The 23,272-nt window shown below is 51.1% G+C and overlaps 6 protein-coding genes across 6 annotated transcripts; 3 read left to right on the top strand and 3 right to left on the bottom strand.

Moving 5' to 3' along the window:
* Positions 1-838: 838 nt before the first annotated feature.
* Positions 839-3,117, bottom strand: SMAC4_01532 (uncharacterized protein; the record flags this gene model as incomplete). The annotated part of the gene is made up of 4 exons (XM_003352651.2): positions 839-1,558; positions 1,777-2,058; positions 2,128-2,399; positions 2,917-3,117. 4 exons carry the CDS (start codon positions 3,115-3,117, stop codon positions 952-954), a joined length of 1,362 nt encoding a protein of 453 aa, XP_003352699.1. The 3' UTR covers positions 839-951.
* A 4,682-nt stretch (positions 3,118-7,799) lies between these two features.
* Positions 7,800-8,111, top strand: SMAC4_01535 (uncharacterized protein; the record flags this gene model as incomplete). Its single annotated transcript, XM_003352653.1, has 1 exon — positions 7,800-8,111. The coding sequence occupies one exon, from the start codon at positions 7,800-7,802 to the stop codon at positions 8,109-8,111; it is 312 nt and encodes a 103-aa protein (XP_003352701.1).
* A 4,308-nt stretch (positions 8,112-12,419) lies between these two features.
* SMAC4_01537 (uncharacterized protein) lies at positions 12,420-13,576 on the top strand (the record flags this gene model as incomplete). Its single annotated transcript, XM_003352654.2, has 1 exon — positions 12,420-13,576. The coding sequence occupies one exon, from the start codon at positions 12,420-12,422 to the stop codon at positions 13,398-13,400; it is 981 nt and encodes a 326-aa protein (XP_003352702.1). The 3' UTR covers positions 13,401-13,576.
* Positions 13,577-13,595: 19 nt separating this feature from the next.
* On the bottom strand, positions 13,596-15,446 carry SMAC4_01538 (uncharacterized protein). Its single transcript, XM_003352655.2, has one exon. It carries the CDS (start codon positions 15,388-15,390, stop codon positions 13,648-13,650), a length of 1,743 nt encoding a protein of 580 aa, XP_003352703.2. The 5' UTR covers positions 15,391-15,446; the 3' UTR covers positions 13,596-13,647.
* A 199-nt stretch (positions 15,447-15,645) lies between these two features.
* Positions 15,646-17,250, bottom strand: SMAC4_01539 (uncharacterized protein). Its single transcript, XM_066089610.1, has 2 exons — positions 16,113-17,250; positions 15,646-16,053 (listed from the first exon to the last, which is right to left on the bottom strand). The coding sequence occupies exon 1, from the start codon at positions 17,115-17,117 to the stop codon at positions 16,119-16,121; it is 999 nt and encodes a 332-aa protein (XP_065945749.1). The 5' UTR covers positions 17,118-17,250; the 3' UTR covers positions 15,646-16,053; positions 16,113-16,118.
* Positions 17,251-17,557: 307 nt separating this feature from the next.
* Positions 17,558-23,230, top strand: SMAC4_01540 (uncharacterized protein; the record flags this gene model as incomplete). Its single annotated transcript, XM_066089611.1, has 2 exons — positions 17,558-18,226; positions 18,311-23,230. The coding sequence occupies exons 1-2, from the start codon at positions 18,215-18,217 to the stop codon at positions 23,228-23,230; spliced, it is 4,932 nt and encodes a 1,643-aa protein (XP_065945748.1). The 5' UTR covers positions 17,558-18,214.
* Positions 23,231-23,272: the final 42 nt, after the last annotated feature.

The raw sequence follows: 23,272 nt of genomic DNA, 5'->3' as shown, positions 1-23,272 counted from the left end.
CGCTAGGACTGTGGTAATAACAGACAGGACAGCATGGAACGAGATACCGAACTTGTCTCTTCCTCTTCATGTTTGTCGACTTTATTCCGCATCTTCACCTTGTTTTCCCTCTGCCGCCCTACGCTTGACCCCGTGTTGAAACACTCGTTCGCTGCCTCTAGTGAGGGTACTTCCTCGGAGTTGTTGATTATTTCCGCCAAATTTCTCCATGGCATCATCGCAATCCGTCACTACCTCGGCCAAGGAAGTGGCAGACGGGCGACGCGATATCGTTGTCATGAACTCGCAACCCAACCCGCTGTTCCATGCCCAACCGGCTCGCGAGGCCTACCTTGATGCCTATTATGTTGCAATCTACCCCTTTCCATTCCTCATTAACCATCTCAGAAGCAAAATGCCCGGTGCGGCAGTGTGAGGTTCTGTTTGCGGCACATCATTGGATGATTGCCCTGTTGGAGGAAGGCGCTTTTTTCATCTTTGCCAACGGTTCTGGCTCTATTCGTGGTTGGAATATGCAATAGCGGGATGAAGCATATGGACTATGACATGAGGCCTTCGAGGACAGACTGAAACGCAGGATTGGATGTCCAAAGTGAAAACACCTGGGAAAGCTAGCCTGGGGGCTTGAGCGTCACGGTTCCTTCAACGTCCAGAACTTCCAACATCCCCAGCAAGCCATGCATCATCACTAACAGGCGCAGATGAACTGGCAGCAGACACTTAACTTGATTGTCTTTACTATCCGTCGTTGTGCTGAGCTGAACTCATTACCTTTTCCCAAATGATAATTACAAAAACACTCAAAGCGTGGTGCATGGAGTATAAAAGTGTGATGAGCTGGGTTCAGCTCTCGTAGTTTATTACTATTCTTTGACCTTTTGCTATCAATCCTCTCTAGCCGTTTTCTTTTGCATACCACTTGCCCATTCTGGCCATTGGCATTCTGGCCGTTTACAGATCCGAGCCGTCCTGGTTCCCATATTGCCCTTGCCTAGCCCGGTCCCTCAACACCTGGTCGTAAAGACTGATACCCTCCTCCAATGACATGATTCTATCCTTGTGCGCGGTGAGGGCCTTCTCAAGCTCCGCATTGTCCTGCTGCAACATGGCTACCTCATCTTCAAGATCCTCGACCTCCTCATCCTTCGTCTTGACCTTCTTCTCAAGGTCCGTCTTCTCGGCCAAAAGCACCTCAAATTTGCGAACTTGAACATCCCGCTTCTCTTTCAGGTCCTTGTTGAGGCGCTTGACCTCTGCATCGTCCGCCATGAGGCGCTTCTTCTCGGCCCGCAGCTTCTCGATCTGGGTGCTGTAGTCTTGGCACTCGGCCTTATGCTTGCTCTCGAGCTTCTTCTTCACCGCCGCATGTTCCTCCTCGAGGCGCTGCTTCTCGCCTCTCAGCTCTACGGTCTCCTGCAAGGCCTGACTCACGTACTGCTGGGTGAACTTTCCGAAGCAATCCGCATCCTCGACCTTCTGCTTCTCGATGGCAAGCTCCTCCTTGAGCTTGGAGATCATGGCCTGGAACTTGGCGATGAGATCTCTGCCTTGCTCTAGGCTGAGACCAACCTCAGGCTTGCCCTCAGGCTTCTCCTCATGGTTGTCGCAGACTGGAAGTGAAAGAAAAGAATTAGTACACGTGATAATGTCTTTGTTTTGAGTTCACTTTGGAAGTGCAGGTCATACTCACGATAACGACGCCAGATCATCTCATCAGCCACAAACAACTTGAACGTGCCGACCCGGTTGCGCTAGATCTGGGAGAAGGCGCCGTACTCGTCGAGGAGCTCAGTAACGTACGCGCCCTCAACGTTGGACTTGAACTCCTTCTCGAGCTCATCTTTGGTGAGGTTGGGGTGACGCTCAATGACCTTGGTGAACAAGTAGCTGTGGTTCGAGTGGTATACAGGCATGGTTTGCTCACCATCTTGGCTTTTGGATGAAGACATCTTGAAGTTGAGGACTGGACTCCCGTCTCTGTTGACCATCGCACGTTTGTACTCCGCCGTAGTGACCAAAGATAGAGCGGAGTTCAGCTTCGGAACATCTACACCACGTCTATCAGTCACTCAAGACACATACCATAGGATAAGGAACAGACAGCTTGGGAAGGTAAACTTACGTCACACCGCCGACAAGCAGCTTGCGGACACGGCGCGCCGAAGGGAGAAGATAAGTTGCTTCAACCTCTGAGAAGATGTGAATGATGGCGGTGCCCTGTGAAGGGAAGTGGCATAGGTCGCCGAATGGTCTTGTTGCTTTGGTGCTAGTGCGCTTGGGGTTGAAATTTCTGGCGAGCGCTGGTGAAGAAGTGCAAGTGCAGGAGGGAAGTTGGAAGCTGGCGCAAGACTCAAGAGGGACGAGAATGAGAGGGAAGAAATAGGCAGCGCGGGGTACTGCTGATTAGATGGGGAGTTCGTCTGAAGTCAACGCAAAAGTACAAACGGAGAGGGCAGAATAGGCACACGCGGTGGGGCACAATTACTATGGACTGATTGTGGATGGCCTGCCGTCGTCTGCCCAAAGTCTGATTCCAGCTGTCAAGTGACTCAAGTTACGAGTGTCAACGGGACAACGACCGGCAGCGAGGGCTGGAAGATCGGATGGTTGAGTTCGAAGCCTAATATGGAAGGAACGGTATAGGCATACACGTCCATGGCCAGCCGTGGGTACGTACACCGGGGTACGTTGCCGCCCTGAGGCACCGCACAACCACAACGCGCGAGGATGGGATCGGAAAACTGGCAAGAACGAAGTGATCATCTTCGGAATGTCCTTTAGTAGGCCGACTTTGCTTTCGAGGTTACCTGTATCCGTGGCAGCATTGTGGTATCGTTACACTACCTCTACGGATAAGGGCGAGATTGTGGCTGCCGACAGCGGTACCATCGTTCATCTTCCCTTTTTGGGGGAGACACGAGCGGCGGCAGCAGACGCCGCACCGGGAGCACCACTGTCTCCCTCGACGTCATCGTCATCACTGCCATTGAGACCAGTGACCGCCCCCGTCTTTGCGTTAACCGTGGCGACCTGGCCGTCCACGAGATCCAAGATGTTGTGGGCTATAGGGTTAAAGGCACGCTTGACTTCCTTGTCTATGATGGTGATCTTCGGCATGGCTTCTAGAGCGCCTTTGCGGTCTCTGGAGGTCATTTACATCCTGGGGAGTGTAATGAGCAGCTTCTGTTGCCGCCGTTTATATCGGGCTGTTTCTTGATTCCCTCTTCCCAGTGGTCGTGCATGAAGCCATGTCGAGAATTTGCCTACATCCTCTTCCAATTTTCATGGAGATTTGCCTCAGACAACTCAGCGAATGCTTCGTCAACAAACACCGCACTACAAAGACCAACTGCAATGGTTGATATGCTAGGCGGCAGCTGCATCAAGAAGATGATCAATTTGCGGGGGCTTCATTATCGGCGGCATCCATGTTGTGCCCGCGAACAGCAAGATCGGCTTGAACAATGTCGCGACCAACAGCGGGCGCATTTTTTATTTTTTTTGACCTACTTCTCGACCTGCTTCTCGATCTTCTTTCCTTCTTGTACTTGCGACAAGTGTTACGCCGTTTGACTTACCTGAGGCTCAGCGACTGCTACAAAGAGGTTGCGGCGGATGAGGTCCAAGTGGTCCATTAATGTTCATCAATTAACATCTATTGTCTGCTACTTCTTTTCCTTTGAACCGTGATCACTGCCTGCTGAAGCCAGAGCAAACCAAACCAAGGACTGAAGCCTGAGCCCCAAATCCCTCTTCACCTCAAATCTCTTCTCCTTCTACTTTTTGGTTCCATTACTCTCCCCTCTTCGTCGTTGACAAAGGGGCTTTACTCTGGTGGATTCTGCATCTCTGTAGCGCCGCGCAATTTAAATTACGGAGGCCCTCTTCTTTTTCTTTAAACGGGAGGGTTATATGGGAGCTAGGAAGCATAAGTCCCGAAGCACAAGACGACAGAATGCCTCAGCCATGTTGTTTGGGATCAGTCTTTTTGGCCTCAGTCGGTTTGCCATCGGGCTGGTTGGAATCCTGCTGATTAACTCCCCTCTCCTCAGCACGAAGCATAAGCTGGCCAAGGGGCGAGTTAACCGGAACACCAGGCTTCATACGCTCATTCTTGATACGATGATCCCGATTGATGTGGGAGCGCAGCGCAGTCTGGTCGGGGTACTGCTCAAGGCAGACTGTGCGGAATGCCTCCACCGCGGGCAAGGGGCAGACGACGGCTCCATCCTCGTGTTTGTGGCGGTGATGTCTGGGTACATGATAAAGTTTGAGTTAGTCATGTGAGCTTTGGAGTTAACTTTCTACGCGTTGCCGGAAAGGCCTGGAGATATTATGTATACTTACGCCTGCCTATGCTCTGTCAACTTGCTCAACCACCTGTTACAGATTTGGCACCACTTGTATTTGGGCGACGGGAGTGGGTTGGCGTTCCGGTTGAACTGCTGGACGAACCAGTCATGAGGCTCAAGAACAGACTCGTCCAGAGCTGACTCGTCATTGTCGTTGTTGGTGTTTGAAACTTTGGTTTCGCCGTCTGCGGTGGCGGTGTCAGCAGAAGTCGAAGCTTTGTCGCTTGGGCCGTTCTTCTTGGGGGAGGTGGCAGCAAGAATTGCACGGTGGTCCTCAAGACCAAGCTCGGTAAACTTCTTGGTGACGCATGCCTTGATGCTTCTCGCAATGGGCGCAAAGGAAGTGGCACTTTTTCAAAAGGTCCGTCAGCTTTTTTTATTCACAACCTGTTGCAAGCTGCGAGTTACCGCGTTCTGACTTACCCCTTCACGTTACCGGCTTTAACCTCCTCCAAATAAGCCTTGTCGATACAGTCGCTTACGATTGAGGCGAGCTTGGTCCTAGGCAGTTCGACAAAGAGTCAGAAAACATAAGCCACGGCGGCTCTTGTATTTTACATGCATACTGGTGGGCTGAAGTTACTTGTCCGACATTGTCGCGGTGTTTGGTGGAAAATAAGGATGGTTGTTGTTCGCTTGACTGCCATTGTGAAAGGGAAGAAGGAAAGACGTGAGATCCTGCGAGAATCCAGTATATTTATGCTGTCGAATCGACAGCTCTGAGCTTCCACTGTTCCTCAGGCCGGAACCTTGGATCCATCCTGGCGTTTGCTGAAGTGAAGGGCAAGCAAGGTTCGCCTGCCCTTCACTTCACTTTGTTAGGAAGGTTTGGTTGCAGTCCACCAACGGCCTGTACCGGAAAGTGAAGGCTTTTTAAAGGTTTTAAGATTTTGGAGCCAGGATTGATCACTGGCAGCCGGGCACTAAACAAAGCAAAACCCAGTCACCGGTCAGACTCTGACAATAATTCCAGCAAAACGGCCAAGTACTAGAGCAGGCGCGAACACAACTCCGACGCGTTTAATGTCGACTCACGTGGGTTTTTGTCGAGGGAAGAGTCAATGGTGTTCACTCCGATCTTCTGACGCACGATTCTGGAGATACCACCAAGTGCATCAGCCCTGCCATGGTGAAGAGGCTGGGATTGCCGCCGAAGAAGTTCGAGACACCTTGGACCGTGTCACTGACGAATGATTTTCGGGAGTCACTTATATCCTTCTCTTTGCTTCTCGATTCCTTCACTAAATAGGTACTAACTCCTCTTCGCTCTTCTCTTCACTCTCCTCTTCATCCTCAATCTCTAGGCTACTTACCATCAGTATCCCTCGCGGACAACAGCCTGAGAATTGGACGGCACAGGCCGCCAACGGCTGACTGAAGGGTCTGCATGCACGAACGTCGATGTTCTTGTCGTTGAGGATGGTTTGCGGTCCGCTGAAGGCTTTAATCCACTGGTCACCATCGCGCTGGACCTACCACCAGCCACAATGCACGCCCTTGGGATTAAAGACCGTGTTATGCTTGAGTTTACCTAGCTATTCATACTAACCGGAGTGCATTCAGCATCGTAGAAAGCGATCACGGAATGCAGATCCATGGAACCTACCTCTACCTGGATGTGTCTAGAATCTAGCAAGTCGACAATTGTCTTGGACATCCTGCTTGATGACCACATATGCCCGAAAGCAACCCTATCAGGATTTGCCGCCTCTCGTTGTCCGGGTGTTGCATGGTCTCCCCATTCTGATTTACCCCGGAGAACGTAGCTGAGAAATGGTCGAGATCTTGAAAGGGGTACCCAGGAAGGATACTCATTTGCCCATATAGGTCCATCCACGTGTTGTGGACGGGTGTGCCTAAGGGAAGGAATGCGGCGTCCTTTGCATCCTGAGACTCGTCGATGATGATTGCCAGAATAGTGTGGTCGGCCGAAGTTGGCGTATAAGTTCGAATGTAGTGGCGATCGAAGCTTCTTGGTGCTGCTAACTTTGTGCGTTCGGCGAGTCGATAACTAGGTACCTGGGTAGGCTAACTCGTTCTTGTTCAAAAGCCTCAGCCTCCCTGTATCGAGAGCGAAAATAGGATTGGTTGCATCCAGTAATCATCCAGGCCAAATCTTCATGTTATCTTTCTGTTGACTGAACGCTGTAAACTTCATGACAGCCCTTATCCGTATCTGGCTTTCATCTCTTCAGTTGTTTTAGAGATTTGGTCCCTTCCGTCTGATCTCGCTAAGAACAGCGCTATTCTTCCGATCTCGTGAAGGCACCCGATATGATTTGGAGAGTTGGCCAGGATAAATATGAGAAGTTCTAGTGATTTGCATGAACCTTGCTGTAATTACCAAAACTCCCACCTGCCAGCTCGTCAATTATCGCTCCGTCTACATAGTGCGCCCCACCCAAGGCCAACGTCGTCATCCAGGTTTGCGAAACCGAGATTCCGCCACATGCCGTGGCGACGCGCAGCCGGTGGGAAGGGAGGTAAGCGCTCCTGCATTTTCGCCCACATTGGTCTGAAGTGCGGCAGTTTAGTTGCCCATTGTCGCGTCTCTTGACCGGGACTGGTCACGCACGCGGGAAAGCTGGTAGATGTTATTCATCGTCATGCCCTCGTAGGCAGACAAATGCTTGCTTTCTCTCAAAGTGGTCCAGTGTGCTGTCTTGGTAGATTGTGTGTCTGGATATGGGCCGACCGACTCCTGGGCTTGGTCTCGAGCGGACATTTTCGATGAACAACGAGATCGATGAAGGAAGAAGAAGGTTGTCGAGAAATGGATGGACAGGTAAGAAAATTTTGTGCTTACCTAGGTTATGCAAACACCCATGCCCTGGCGCAACACACCGAATGCAGCACCAGCAAGCCAGATTTAACTACCAAAAGATCCACACGGCGCTCACCAAAGACGTCCGGGGGCCATAAGAGAGCCCAAAGTAGGCAGGTGAGCCGTGTGAGGAAAGCAGCGAATGATGGAGAGGCAGCAGACAGCGGAGAGATGAAACGAAGAAGGGGGAGGAAGACCAGAGAGAAGAGAACGGTAGAGAAAGGGGAGGACCATAAAAAGAGGATGAGGCAAAGGAGAAGGGGGAAGCCGCACAAACCACCATCTGGCAAGCGTGCCGAGCTAAACCAACGTTCTTGATCTTATCGAGGTTGGCTCCCTGAAGAATATGTTTGCTGATGGGAGCCTGTATCGAAAACAACACTATTCTTGAAGTCCAGACAGAGGTCACGAAGACCGTCCTACGGGTGGTCGTAAGGAAATTCAGTGATAATGTCAGCCAGCTCCATAGGTACGTTTGTGAAGCCTAGGCACCGAGGGTGGTTCTTCTTAGGTATCTTACCTCCTGAGGCATGGTACATACATTTGTTCGCTCCCTAAATCACGACTGCGCTGCTTAGCTGCAACGATAACAGTCCTCCATCTCTTTTGAGTCGATGTTCAAGATGCCCAACAATACCTGTACTCACTTCAATTCCAAAGGCGTGAATGCCAGTGAGCTGGTAGGTCCAGCCGGATTCCGCTGCGGGACGCATCGAGGCTTTCCAAGGCCCGTAAAAGACGAGCGTCAAGGGATTATCGACGTATCCATCAAGATGGTCGAAGGCACCGGCAACTGCCGCGCTCATGAAGTCCTTCGTCCCTACAGCCCGCTGCAGCACTTGTTGGAGGCCATGAAAGCCCTTGTCACCACCGCCAATGGCGCCAACTATGTCTCGCGCTCCTCTCTGGTGCCCGTTTTCGGCTCCATTATTTAGATGGCCGGCAACCGCTGAGAGTTCCTTCCCCAAAATTGGAACGCTGTTATGGATCTCATTGACAAATCCCCTAGAGGTAAACATGAGTTCGACCGCGCCCTTAGAGGACCCACAGCATGCTGAAGGAGAGAGTTACTCTTGTAGATTTGGTAAGAGGGAGAGAAACAGAAACAGTAGGAACAAGTCAGATGCTAGATTCCTATAACCACAAATATCAACCACAGACACTCGCGTAATCGCATTGTCCCACGCGGTTATCCATCCGTGTGTACCTCTAGAGGTACCTAGACTACTAGGAAACAGAAGATACAGCAGCTACGAAACACTCGTTTCCCATTTGCCCGTGCGAGACAGTCAGTTCTCAGACTCGCCGTTAAGCAGAGCATGTCCCTCGGGAGAATTCACTTGAATTATACCCTTCCAACCAGGCCCAACATAGCGGCCATGATCGCGCTGGATATGGCTCCTGAGAGAGATACTGTCCTGGAATTGCTCCAAGCAGAGCATTCCTTGTGCGCCACCCAAAAGCGGCTCGGAGCAAAGAACGGGGTCCTCTTTAGCATGCCTATTTGGTTGTGATGTGTTGTTAGATAAGGTAGGTGATAAGATCGTCGCGTCATTGCCTCTGGAAGGTAGGTATGTTGGCTCTTGACCACGGGAATTTACCATCTATTGTGTTGGGTCCGATTTGATTGCCATTTCTCGCAGATGGCGCACCACACGTAGCGCCTCGGAGGCTGGGCAGCTGGGTTAAACTTGTCGAAGGCCCAGTTACCAGTGAGCCTTCAACGTACGGTATGTGTCAGTTCTTACGAGTCATACCAGGTTAGGGGAGAGAGCAGGGCTTGGGAGACTAACGGAGCGGTTGTGTCGTCTTGGGCTTCGCCAGCGTTGCTGTCATGAGCCGGAGCCAAAACATTAGAGGTGGCTCCCGAGCATTCTATGCCGTAAGAGCCACACTCATTGGTCACGCCACTCAAAGGACCATTGTCCCCAACATCGGCGTTCCTCGTCACAGTTTCAAGCTCATTGGCCACCTTCTGCTGCACTACCGCGGGGCTAGAATGTTGGTCAGCGTCTATAACTATGAAAACGGGCGGGCATCTCTGGGTCATATGGTATCAATCTCATGTGACTCACATCATGTCATGTTCAGAACTGTCAATTCCCTTGAACAACTCTGCATTGATTGCCTGGATGGCTTCTTCGACTGTTCTGAGACCGTAGTGTTAGAGCTGAATTGAAAATGATGGAATCTCGGAAGGATGTGTGAGTCGATGGTCTTACATGAATGGCATTTGAACAAGCTGTGACCAGAAGCGGGTTGACTGAAGTGGTAAGAGTCAAAGAAGAAATCTAGGCCAGAGCAGCCCTCAAATACTAGAGCAAAATTGCTGCTGGAGGGGAACCTGAGTGAAAAGGCCTCGAAGTTTATTGTTATATCAAGGCTGTATCAAGGTTGTAAGGTTCAACGAGTGGGGATGAAGATGCGGCATTCACCAGGTGATGCAGAGACGTACAGTAAGGTAATTCAGACCAATTCCTGGTTGTGAAGCAAGGTGAAATGAGCACCGCATGCGGATGAATGTAACAAAAAGAGAAAGAAGCTGGAAAGAAAGCCTAAAACCAAAAACCGAAAAGAAGAAAAAAAGGAAGGAAAGAAAGAAAGGAAAGAAAAAAAAAGAGAGGAACGAGAAACCACCGGGAGTGACTAGCTAGCCCTGTATAAAGTAGTTTCCATCTTCTAGATCCGTCACTGACCCGCCAGAGAAAACCCGGTCGTCATCAGTTGTTGAGGAATGGTGAGGCCTGCCAGTCGCTGCCACGCGGCAAACCGTAGCATTAACCTTGCTTTGACGTCCTTAACTGTTTGTTGTGAAGCGATCACCTGTCACTCATTGCTACCTGAATAGTTGCGTTTAACAAAGCAGCGACCCTTTGGCGCGGTTGTTGTTGTTGACTTGTTGGAGGTAGGTATCCATGAACCGACAAACTGACGTCTCCGGAGAGCAGAGCCGCGCGGCATTGGTTACCAGGGTTACCCATGCCCGCAGCTTACAAGGCTGTAGGTACCAGGCACAAGCTCCCCTACGGAGTACCGAAATACGCGAAGGGGTTGTCCCTGCTTGCTTGGTTTTGGTATGTCAGCTTAGCTTGTGTACTCGTCCTGCACAAGAAGAGATGAGTGCTCAATGAGCAAGAAGTTGAGTATATGACAAAAGGGGCTTTCCACCTTGGGAGTTGGTTCACCTCACTCACTCGATCCTTCACTCACCCAGCCACGTGGAGGGCATGTTCCTGTGCCCCTCTTTGAGATCTGGCAGCGACCTGACATAAGGTTGTTTAGTCATGGGTTGGGTGAAGTCGTGACGTGCGAAACCGGATGAACCTCCGGCCTGGCTGAGCTTGGGCCCCGGCGAGCTTTCAGATCGTCTTCTACTCCAATAGGACATCACCGAATGAACCGAGCCCGCACTCTTCGCATTACTCCTCGGATATTGCTCCGGGTAGCAGCGGTACGTATGGACCTAGGTTGCGGGGATGGCCAATGCTCATAGAAACCCCTCGTCGAGCGTATGGGTTGGGGTCGGTACGTTTGACGATCGGAAAGGCGGTCTTCTCAGGATCATCATCCGGCAAAGGTAGTCTCATGATAGAGCCGAGTCCATGCCTTCCGTCCTGTCAAGTCTCTGGTCTTCCATTCTGCGGTCCGGTTTTGAATTCCAACATCTGCTTTTGGTCCCAAATCCTGTCTGCGATCACAAGGCTTTGTCCAAGCCGCACACTATCACTCAAAGAACCCCTGATTCGAAATCCAGTTCCAGAACACTAAGTGAGACACTCGAGGTCAGCTGCGTGGGAGTGTTACACCCAAAGTCGGGCATTGTGCTGCGATCTCGCTCGAAGGTCTGGCCTTGACTTTTCGGGGAATGAGGCATGTCTCGGCTTGCACCAGGCAAATAACCACCCAGGCACCGCAAGCCAGAGCTGCTTCTCGGGATACACAAAGCCGAGATTGTGTGACCAATATCAGGACCCAATGGACTGGGTGAAGAAGCAGTAAAATGTGCATCAAGGCACAGCCAAGATGCCCTCATACTCTCATAGTTCTTGGCTCGCTGAAGAAGAGTGTCATAGAGGGAGAGAGACAACGTTCATGAGCAAGAATGCTGTGATCGTCCGTCCATAGGGTCCGATGACGTTGTATGCTCCTTGCAGCAAAGATCTTCCATGTGACGGAGTGGGGATCCGACGATCAGGCCGGACTGGGGTCCCGAAAGCTGGAATATAGAGAAGTGATCTGAGGATAACAACCGCTCGAGACTCCTGCCCACCGGATTGATTCGACGATCTTCAGGACCCTGAGTGTACGTCAATAATCTCGTGTAACAGGTCCATCTTCTGTCGCTCCCTCTTTGGTGAGTACTGAATCTCAGGGTTCAATCATCAGGATGATAGACGAGAGAGCACGAGCGCAAGAGTACTACCCTGACGATCACCAGAATCCATGATGATGGGTATCCAGGAGCAAGAGTGAAGGAAACGTGCTTTGAGTTTCCTTTCGGTGCTGTTGCTCTGACGTATGACTGGAAAACGAAGCATAAAGGTCGAGTTGTACCGTCCTGACATGTTCGACGAGGTTAGAGACACAACCACAACCGACGCTGAGGCACATGGTATTCACGAAGAATCCCATGTTTCATCGAACCTAGAAACCTAAAACCTTGTACAATTCATCAGCGCCCTGACCCAGAATCATCAATCAAACAGTGGTAAGATCTTCTGTTCTGGTCCAAAGAACACCTCCAGGACTTACCAAACGATTTAAGTTGTTGACCTTTCACTCATAGTTGAAGTGCTCCTTCACTGAGAACAGCGGTGTATCTCTCTTCCTCGGACGCAAGTGTCTGTCTTTTTTGAAGACCCAGCAGTCCAGTCACCCTGGGGCTCGTGACCTAGACCTCCAACGTTACTCGGATTGAGTCAGCCTCCGGACCTTCGGTCCCGCAACTTTGCGCAACGTCACCAAGCCCGACATCTGATATCGAAGGACCCGTGACTCGATCCTGGGAAGGATATTCTCCGACGACGGGAAGCTCGACGGCTTATAGAAACCCCTCAAATACTGATCCTTGACGTTATCCTCTCCCCTACCACAACTACAAATACCGGTATTCCCGCGAACTGGAACAGCACCCGTTAGCCTGTATTCGAACAACTTCCTCAACTTTCTCATCGACAGCAACTTACCCGGCAACCGTTTTATGAGCCTGCTAGTGAAGAACGGAACATCCACGAATATCCATCATGCAGCTCACTTCTCTCCTTTCCGTCATTGTGGCCCTGGCCATGGCCCCCCTGGTTACCTTGGCCTCCCCGGCTGAGACTTTGGGCAACAGGGACTTCCCTGACCCAGCCATTACCTTTGACCCTCGAACTCACGAGTGGTACGCCTTTGCAACCAACAGCAACGGCAAAAACGTTCAGGCTGCCTACAGCCCTCGTCCCCTAGACGGTCCTTGGACATATGTCGAGCACGACCTTCTGCCCACTCCGGGCAAGTGGGTCAACCCCGACCAACACGACATCTGGGCCCCCGATGTACACTACTTCGAGGCCACCGACTCCTTTGTCATGTACTACTCGGGTCTTCTCGCCGATTCTCGTTACCACTGCGTTGGCATCGCCACGGCTGAGAACATCACTGGTCCGTACGAGGCTCTAGACGAGCCCTTTGCTTGCCCCGACTCCGAGGGTGGTGCCATTGATGCGAGTGGCTATGTCGACCCTATCGACGGCTCGTTCTTTGTCGTGTACAAGGTGGACGGTAGCTCCAAGGGGCCCGGCGGTCCTTGCGGCAATGGCGACCCTCCTGGCGAACCGACTCCGTTCCGTCTCCAGCGCGTCAACGAGAGCGATGGCATTACCCCCATTGGCCACTATACTGAGATCCTCGACCGTGATCCCGAGCTTGATGGACCACTGATTGAGGCCCCAAACCTCATCCGCACCTGGAACGGCACCTTCGTGCTGTTCTACTCGTCGCACTGCTACAACACACCAGAGTATGACGTCAAGTATGCAACGGCCGACAAGATCGAGGGACCGTACCATCGTCATGGCGAACTGATGAACACTACTTCCTTTGGATTCGACGGTCCCGGAGGAGCGAGCAGTGTCCGCGGCGGTGGAATCATGGTGTTCCATGCCAATTGCGATGCCGGCCGTTGCATGTATGTGACGGAGTTCGTAGTCGAGGGGGATGGTATCGTTACGCTTCTAGATTGATCTGTTTGCAAGGTTAATTAGAATATGGAATCGATGGAATGAGGGATACGGAGTTATTGGATAGAGCGTTGGCTTTTCGGATGCATACCACTCGAGTACTGGCGGTCCATTTTTCCTTCACAAATTTCGGTAGTTAGTGAAAGGCATGTCGTAAAATCGATAACATGATTTTCGTTGCACAACATGACGTTCGGTCGCAGCAGCAACTTCAATATGGTAATTTCCAGAGAAAAACCAGCACCTGTACTCATCCACGGTCGGAAGGCATCTCTGGGTTTGTGGTTGAGTCTGGTGATCTTGCTCTACGCCACTCCATCCCTTTCCAACGCAACATCGCGATGGCAGCGGCACCAAAGCTGCCACTCCATATGCCAATGATGGTGAAATACCATCCTCTGCCGGTAGCATCTAACAGTGGTTGCAAAATTGCTACGCCAGCAGCAGCCATTGCACAACGTGTGATGCTAGTCGCGGCCGCAGCGGTGCTTGGACTGCGAGGAAAGCTGTCCACGAGAAGCGTACTGTACGTGGTGTAGAAGAATGTGCCCCAGAAACCTTGAACGAATTGCATAACCAGAGGGATAGCAGGATGCACAGACCGGGACACAGCCCATCCATATCCGACTACCGTACAAGTCGAAATGATAAGCATCCAGAAGCTGCTCTTGGTTCTTGCTTTTTCGAGCGGGAAATGGAGAAGATCGTCACCTGTAACTTTGTTGACAGTGTGCCCGTTTTGAAACGCAATTATCTTGTAGTTGTAGTCCATAAGTTTGCCTGTGAAGTAGCTCCCTGAGATGATGCCAACCCCTCGAGGGAGGTATGCCAGTCCGATGTGCAATTCACTGAAACCGTAGATATCCTTGAAGATATCGGGAATTGCTGCTACCATTGAATAGTCCACGGTGTAGAAGGATCCATGCACCCAAAGCGTTAGAAAAGTGTCTTTGTAGAAGATCAGCCGGAAGCAGGCAATGATGTTACCCAGTCCATACCATCTGGATGTTGTTGTCGTGTTGGAAGCTGCGGCTGTACCGGTAGCTGGCCGTGACATCTTCTCGCATTGCCTCTGTGTCTTCTTTCTGCGGGCGAGCTGTCTCGTCGCCAAGCTCCACCAGCTGAGCTGCCACCATCTGAACGAGTCCCTGTCGTTGCCATTGCCAACCAGGCTTCTCGTGGTTTCTGGGAGGAATACACCGACAACGATGAACAGTATGACACCAACAATAACGAGTGCCCAGAAAACCCAAATATGGCTTCCGCTTGTGTAGGCAACAGCTCCTCCAACCACGGGTCCTACACAAGCGCCGAGGTTGAGAGCCATGCTGATGGGCCCGAGTATGCGGCCTCTCTCGCTGGGGAGACAGACATCGGCGACTACACCAAAGCTTATGGCATACGCAGCACTGGCACCAAGGCTTTGCAAGGCTCGAAGTGTGATGAGGGCGGGATAGCTGTCATTGTTGGCTGCGAGACCAATGTTTCCCACGACGTAGAGGGCCAATGTAAACAGAAAGAAGGGGCGCCGTCCATGGCTGTCGGAGAGAGGGCCGAAGATTACGGGAGAAATGGCCTGGAAAATGATGTAGACGGTCAGCGTCAGGTTGATGGCTTGGGCCGAGACTCGAAAGTGTTCTCTAAGAATAGGCAAAAGGGGGAAGTAGATGGTCGCGGTTAAGGGAGACGTGATGGTTGAAAGGCCCAGCAGAAGCTGGATCTGCCGTAACTGCGAGCGAGTAAACACGGAGTATTTCGAAAGGGAGGTACCGTTCTCGTCAGCCTCGTTCTTTTCGTTGGGGGTCCGTTTGGAAGTAGAATCGCCGAATTCTCCCATGGCTTGTACTAGTAGTATAGGGGAAAGAAAAGGCAACTGAAGGATGTTAGTGACAGACGGAAGGGAAACACGACGATGCTGTCGAAATTGAAGTGGTGGAAGTGGAAGTGGCAGCCCGTGCTCGTTTGAGTGACAAAGCGGGAAGCGGCTGTACATACCTTCTTCCCCTGAAGGGAGTATCTTTCAGCGGGGTAGTCCCTGGAACTTAGCAGTAGATAAGTGGGCCAGACGGCCCAGGAAGAAGCTCCCGCTCCCGCCCCCGTGATACGCCAACGGCTTCTGCCGTGCTGCCTGCCCGTGCGGGGTAGCGCTGACGTTCAGCGCTAACACAGGCCGGGGGCAACCACCGATACCGCAATCTGACCACAAGATTGGGTGGAAGTCATCAGGATAGAGGTAAGGTATGTTTGGAATATCTGTGGACAGTTGCGACTCCAACACGCTGATGGAAGAAAGGGTATAAATCTTTGTTATGTTCGTATCCCACCTCACAACTGAGCGCTTTTTCTGCACTTTCACCCTGACGCTATAATCCGTGAAGAAGACACACCAGTTGTGCTGTGATCAAGCGAATCCAAAAAGTCAATTTAGACTTTCGAGTGAGTCGACGTCTACCTTTCCCTTGTCAATCCTTCAGCCTGTCAACTCAATCTCTATGCTGCTCATTCCGAATCTGAATGCCCATCAGATCCCGCACCCAAGTTGTGGTTCTTCTCGGAGGGCAGCACAGCCATTTGGTCCTTTTCGATCTTCGGTGGCCCTTGATTCGGCTCGAACGAGGCGTACTTATCGATGAGATAGTACATGTCGGAATATGCTCTTTACAAAATAGAGTTAGTATCGACCACGAACCGATGTTTGCGAGATATGTCACTTACTGCTGTCTAACGGCGGTTCCTGATGTGGTGTGATTGACGGAATAGATCACGTTGTAGTAAATGCTGTAGAGGCGATTCCGATCCTCCCACTCCTTTCTGGGCTCGCTTCGTTTGTTGTACAGATTGTACGTGTCGGTGTTTGTTGTACAGATTGTACGTGTCGGTATAGATTGGATCGCTAATTTTGTTGTAGTTACAGCGCCAATCCGCGACGTCCATCTCGTGGTGGGCATAGAAGCAAGCCGCGTCAAAGACGTATATGTTGCCATTGTCGAGCGATGTCCCACAGTTTCCCTCCCACAAGTCGCCATGGATCAAGCCAGGCTTTAACACACGGCCGCCCTCTACGAGAGCGTCCAAAAGTCTTGGAACGACCTGCTCAACGAAACGCTTCCCGACAGTGTCCATGTCTTCCCAGTAGCCGTTGACGTCAAAGTCCTGGGAAATGACGTTCTGAAGGAGCTTGATGAAGAATGTCGTCCAGTTACTTTCCCACTGAACAAGTTGCGGCACGCGGCCCTGGCAAGTTGACACCTGGAAGCCGAACTTTCCCGTTGGAGATACACTTTCACGATGAAGGCGAGCTAACCTCGAACACAGGTTGTCAGGGTCCGGCATCCCTTCGTGCATCTCGATGTATTCGGCGAGGAAGAAGTATGCCTCAGGTTCCTTCGCATCGTATTTGCCCCAAACATGAGGTTTAGGCACAAAATCTGGAGCCCACTTGTAGAGTTCTGACATGGCGTTGAACTCTCCTTCCATCATGGTACGGCCGTGACTCCCTGGGGCAGACTTGATGAAATACCGGGTCTTGGTTCCATCGGGGAGGCTTAGGACAAGGCGAGCGGTGACTGTCCAAGCTGACTGCCCAAAGTGATGGGCAGATATAACCTTGGTACCGCTGGGAAATTTGTCGAGAACACTGGCGTCAACCCTGAAGTCCCCGATGTATGGAGGAGACACAACCTTTGATTGCTCAAGCAGAAGGGGGAGTTCCAAACTCATGATGGGTTCCTGGGGCTCTGTTCTGGGATTCACAATTGGACACAGAAGCGAAAAGAGGGTCAGAGATCACGCAGTTTGAACGACCGTGAACGAAAGTCAAGCAATTAGTAGTAAGTATATACGGGAACTCGATATTCACGGGGACATGTCTCACACGACCTTTTTGTAGACGATTAGCCACTCAGAGAGAGTACTGTCTGCGTCCCCTTGAACTCTCCATGTCTGCTCTCGCGGCTACTCACCCCTTACCCAACCACGTGCTGACACTACTATCACCCCTTGGCCTATTGCCCTGTGGCTGCAGATTAATATGGGAGGCTGGAACTAATTAGGGAAATGAGTGGCTACGACCAGCACTCCCGTCATTCCCCCGCAGCTTTGTGCAGAACCTGGGGATTGTTGAGTAGCATTCATAAGCGAATTGAGACATTCGAGGCGGGGCTTCGCCTCAATTTGGGCCCGACGAGCGCGTATGCTCGGCACGAAGACGAAGATGATTGGAACGCCGGATTCCATTTGACACCTCGGTCTCTTTTCGCACATGTGTGGGATGGTGGGACGAGGCTCTGATGTTTAGGTATCCGGATGTGTGTCGGGGCTCGGGGTGTAAAAAGGCTAGTAACGTGTGCTTGCTCAGCCCGGTTGTTGAGGATCCACGAGGAAAGAACATTGGTGATCTTGTCATCATTCAACAACTGAACTGGAAAGTCCCCTCGCAAAAACTTGGATTCCAGTCCCGCGACGACCGTTTCACGGACCGAGGAATTGTGCAGGCGCACCTAACTAACCGTCCAGTCTGCTTGGGAAAAACCAATTCCCGTCTTGTCAACTACTTCGTTGTTCTTGCCCTTTAAATCACCAATGTCAGAGGTCAGCTCTAGGAAAGGACGCTAGGTGGTTCTCTCATGACTCTCCTTCCCTTTTCAAGACATACACCACTGTGGTCTCAAATTGGGTCCCGCTCCTCTCCAGCTTTGTCGGCGTCTGTCAAGGCTTCATCCGACTCATTCTTTCAGAAGCCTCTTCTCGCCTTTCCTTGCATTTTGTGGTAGTACCTAGTCCAATTCAACAACGCAGGCATATCTCGGCCCTGCACGATGCCAAACCTCGTAGGCCTTCACACTCCATTCCTTTAGCAAGGCACTCGGCGGAGACAGAACGTTGAGACCTGACGCTGATACATTTCAACCCAGTTCAAACGCCTCAGTCAACGTAGGCATAGCGAGGAGGACCGGAATCTACACCCTGAGAACGAAAGAGAACGAAGGTCATCTGACCCCCATCCGTCCCGAGCACGCCTACCATCATTATCATCATGGCGCATCCCAGGCAGCTTGAACAGTGCCGGCGCTGGAAGCAGGACAAACTCCACTCTGGACGCCCAAGCAGTAATACATTCGAGCACCATTCGCAGTCCCACGTCCGTTCCTTCTCATCGGAGCCCCTCCCCAAGACCAGATGGACTGGGCCTTCATATACTGCACCAGCCCGAATCTCCCACCCATGATCTCATCTTTGTGCATGGATTAGGGGGTCACAGTCAGTTGACATGGTCCAAGAACCATAACGTGGACTTGTTTTGGCCGGAACTATGGCTGCCAGAGGATCCTGACGTTGGTCGCGCTCGGATCTTCACATATGGCTACGACGCTAAATACCTCGGCGGGAACAAGAACACAAACAGCATCACAAACTTTGCCAAGGATCTCTTGTTCCAAATGCGCTGTGGCAAAGACACAAACGGGCAAGATCTCGACATTGGGCAGAACCCACTCACGTTCGTTGTACACAGTATGGGTGGTTTGGTCGTGAAGAAAGCCTATATGATGGGTTTCCATGACAAAGGATACAAGGACATCATTGCCGTAGTCTCGGCCATCATTTTTCTATCCACTCCCCATCGCGGTACAACCCTAGCGGACACTTTGGAGAACCTGTTGCAATACTCCTTCCAGGCAAAAAAAGAGTTCATATCGGATCTCAAGAAGAACTCTCCAGCAATCGACGAGATCAATGAGTCATTCCGGCATCTCGCCCCAAAGCTCTCCATCTACTCCTTCTACGAAACGTTGGAGACTACCATTGGGCCCAAGAAAGTCATGGTACTGGAGAAAGACTCGTCGGTCATGGGCTATTCAGATGAGGTTTCCATCCCCCTGACGGCAGATCATCACGACGTCTGCAAGTACGCCAGTCGTGAGGATCACAATTATAAGAGTGTTGTGAGCGCCATCAGGAAACTGGTCAAATTATTCCGCTCCAAATCCACGAACTCAGGATACACGTTTGCCAACGTCCAGGAACTTTTCCAAGTCACCATTACTTCCGACAGCGATTACGCCGGCCTCCGCACTGATTGGGCACGTGGGACTTGTCAGTGGCTTCTCAAAATGCCGGATGTTGTTACGTGGCTAGGCCATGGCCCTTCTGCAGGACCCCATGTGTTGTGGTATACAGCGCCTCCTGGAAGTGGAAAGTCCATGTTGTCGGCCTTCATGATTGACCACCTCCAAAATTCTCATCAGCTTTGCCATTTTTTCATCTTCCGACACTCTGTCATTGATAAGCGGTCAATCTTCAGCTGTCTCCGCGCCCTTGCGTTCCAGCTCGCTAGGGATGTTCCATCATTTCGAGACTCCTTGCTCCACTCATCTGCAGAGAACTTGGGGCTCAAATCGGGCGATCCTCGTGTCTTGTGGCAGAAAGTCTTCAAAAACATACTGCTCAAACAAACGTTGGACAGCACATTGTACTGGATCATCGACGGGATAGACGAGAGTGATTCTGCAAAAGACTTCTTGGAGTTTATTAAGAGTCTGACGACAGAGACCCCCTTACCCATTAGCATCATGATACTCAGCAGAATTACCAACACCATCTCATTGGAATTCGACCGACTTGCTCAAGAAGTCCCAGTCACTCGCATGAATATGACGGGTGACGAAAGATTGAGGCACGACATCGACCTGTTCGTCACGACGGAAATGCGCCACGTGGGTGGCAGCGTAAAGTTTAAAGAGATTCTTGCACAAAGAATTGTTACGCGGGCGAGCGGGAACTTTCTTTGGGCGAAGCTTGTCCTTGATGAGATCAGTCGGTGTGACACGGAGGATGACATCGAAGAGGTACTCGCAGCTATTCCTGATGGCATGTTCGAGCTTTACAAGCGGATGGAACGGAACCTGACAAACTCAACCAAAACGTCAAAAACACCGCTCATCAGGAAGATACTAGAGTGGGTAATTTGTGCGCAGAGACCATTGAGTGTTATGGAGCTTACAGCAGCACTCTCTCCGGAACGCTTCCTAGATTTAAGGAAAACAATCAGAGAAACATGTGGCCAGTTCATCCAGGTCGACGACACCGGCAGCATATCCATTTTACATCACACAGCTCGAGAGTATCTGATACAACCACGTCAAAGCGAACTCTTTGTGGACACAAAAAATGGCCACCAGAAACTGTTCAAAAGGTGCCTTGAAACACTACAAGCGGAGCCCCTTCGATGGCAATTGGTACAAAACGATGGAGCCTTGCAGTCTAACGAGCCGTTTATCTTCTATGCAGCTCTAAACTGGTCCTATCACCTTCGGCATAGCAAGCTGACTGCCCCCGATACACTGGACCACGTTTTAGTCTTCTTAAAGAGCCCTGGTGTTCTGTCATGGATTCATGCTTTGGCTCTTTTGCAGAAACTCGAGATCATGGTCAAGACCTCGAAGGTCCTAGCAACGTTTACTTCCATACTGAGGAAGCAAAATGAGTCTAAAAATCCTCTGCAACATCGCCTCCTCGACATCGACTTGCTCCATGAATGGTCAGTTGATCTACTGAAGATCATTGGCAAGTTTGGGAGAAGTCTTCTGACGGAACCAGAGTTGGCCTACGAAGTTATCCCTGCACTATGTCCCCCTCTGGCTGCGGTTCACAAACAGTTCCACAACCCGAAGCTCAGTCGGATGCGTGTTCTAGGCCAGGCAGACACAGGGTGGAATGACAATCTTGGCCGCTTGGCTCTCCCCAATCGGGCGCAAGGAAGTGCTATTGCTTGTGCTTCCAAATATATCGCTGTCCTATCTTCCGACCGCCGAGTTTATGTGTGGAACTCAAAAAGCTTCATTCAAGTTGCCGTCATATCACTGGATGAACACACTACAGCAATTGCGCTGAGCGAAAATGGGGAGAAGCTGGCTACATACGGGTGGAAGAGAACTAGGATCTGGTCTCTTCCCTCCGGTGCACTGCTCACAGCCACGAATACCCCAGAAGATACAAGAGCCAAGTGTCTTGTTTTTGCCGATAAAGACCAAAAGCTGTTGGTAGCGGGGGACGACAACCTAATAAGGCACATAGAGTGTGGAAACTTTGGATCCGGTTGGGAAGTCCTTAGCTCAGCGCCGCTGAAAGACACTGGAGTGGAGGGAGCCATTGTTACCTCACCGAGGTTCGCAGCCTTTAGTCCAAACCAAACGCATGTTGCTGTGTCATATCGCAGTGCACCGCTTGCAGTCTGGAGGTTGCATGATGGGAGATGCATCGGGATATGCAAGCGAACTATACCTGCCGCTACCGACGTTAGGCTCTCACGATCATCCAAGAGCTGGAATTCCGTTGATCGCTTTGTGTGGAATCCCGTGACGGGTCACATTGTCGGGGTGTACAAAGATGGGTGTGTTTTCAAGTGGCATCCTCTGATGGGTGATCCGGTTGAGGTCCAGAAGGCTGCAGATGAGATTGCTATAAGCCCGGACGGGAAGCTATTTGCAACTAGCACCAGCAAAGGCACTGTTTACATTTGGAGCTTTCATCATTTCACGGTTCTCTACGAGCTTTCATCAACAGAGGTTGTTACCCAGCTGATTTTCAGCCCAGATAGCCGCCGTTTTTATGATCTTCGCTGGGGTTCAGTCAATGCCTGGGAGCCAAACATCCTCACTCGCTTTTTGGACCACGACGAACAATACACGAGCGATTCAAACAGCGAGGATGCCTCTTCAACCATGTTTGATAAGGTCTCATTGAAGTTGAACTCACGATTCACATCTGTCACCACCTTTGCACCGTCCCGAGATGGAAAGGCCTACTGTGTTGGTTACAAAAATGGTCAAGTGTTGATGTTCAACCGTGGGGATCGGGACGGAATCGAGATTGCAAGCCCGGATGATTACGCTCATATAGTTGACATTCGGTGGAGTCATGATGGTCGCGACATTGCCATAGTTGATGCAGACAGTACCGTACATGTCAGGTCTGTCGAATCGGCTAATGTTGTGTTCGCATCCGCTCCGCGTAACCTTCCGGTTGAACTTGACACCTTCAAAGTTCACGATATCCTATTCAACCACGACTCTCGACTTATTCTCGTGTCCACAGAAGATAAAGCATACGTGTGCTCTATCACAGGCAATGCACTACAAGCAAGCATAGACCTTGAGCATGGAAGTGATTGTAAGTGGATTCGCCATCCACGGAGACCCGGTACCGTCCTACGAGTTGGGCCGACTGGGTGTTGGGAACACGACTGGGAAACACTTGAGCTATTATCAACCCTCATTTACCTTCAAGACGATGACAGCGAAGATTCCAGATTTCCAACAGAAACATCACCAATACGGGATATTCCAACCAGTCCAAGAGCGCAACCAACCTGCAGAGTTGTCAACACTTTTCTTGCCCAAACCGAGGAGCACATACTCGTTCACGTACGAGATGAAGGCGACAAAACGAGGCGGGATGATGTAATCCTAATTGCTGTTGATGCTTTAGGGTCAGGGACATCAATCGGCTTACGTCGACAGCTGGTCAGAGTACAACATGTCCACCAAGATGTTATGAACCAGATGTCATCACTTCTCGGTATCTTGCCGGGGCGGAGGTTTGTGATACTTGATCATGACCTCTGGCTCCGGGTTTACGCACTCGATTCGGTGTTTCACGCCGACGATCTGGTTATGAGTCGATCCGAGCAGCCGTACCAAATTCCACGGGACTGGGCGGGAAACATTTGCGGTGTCAGTCATTGCCAACTTGCAAAGGATTTCACTCTATTCTGGCCCAAGGATGATCAGGTAGTGCTCATTCAATATGACTCGGATGGAACAGGGTTGTCTTGAGGATCGGGTTAGCGGCTAACAGAACACCTTCCACCAAATCGC

This window comes from Sordaria macrospora, chromosome 1 (genome assembly GCF_033870435.1).
Source record: "Sordaria macrospora chromosome 1, complete sequence".
NCBI lineage: Eukaryota > Fungi > Ascomycota > Sordariomycetes > Sordariales > Sordariaceae > Sordaria > Sordaria macrospora.
Note: the sequence above shows the minus strand (reverse complement) of the source record. Positions and strands in the feature narration are given on the sequence as shown.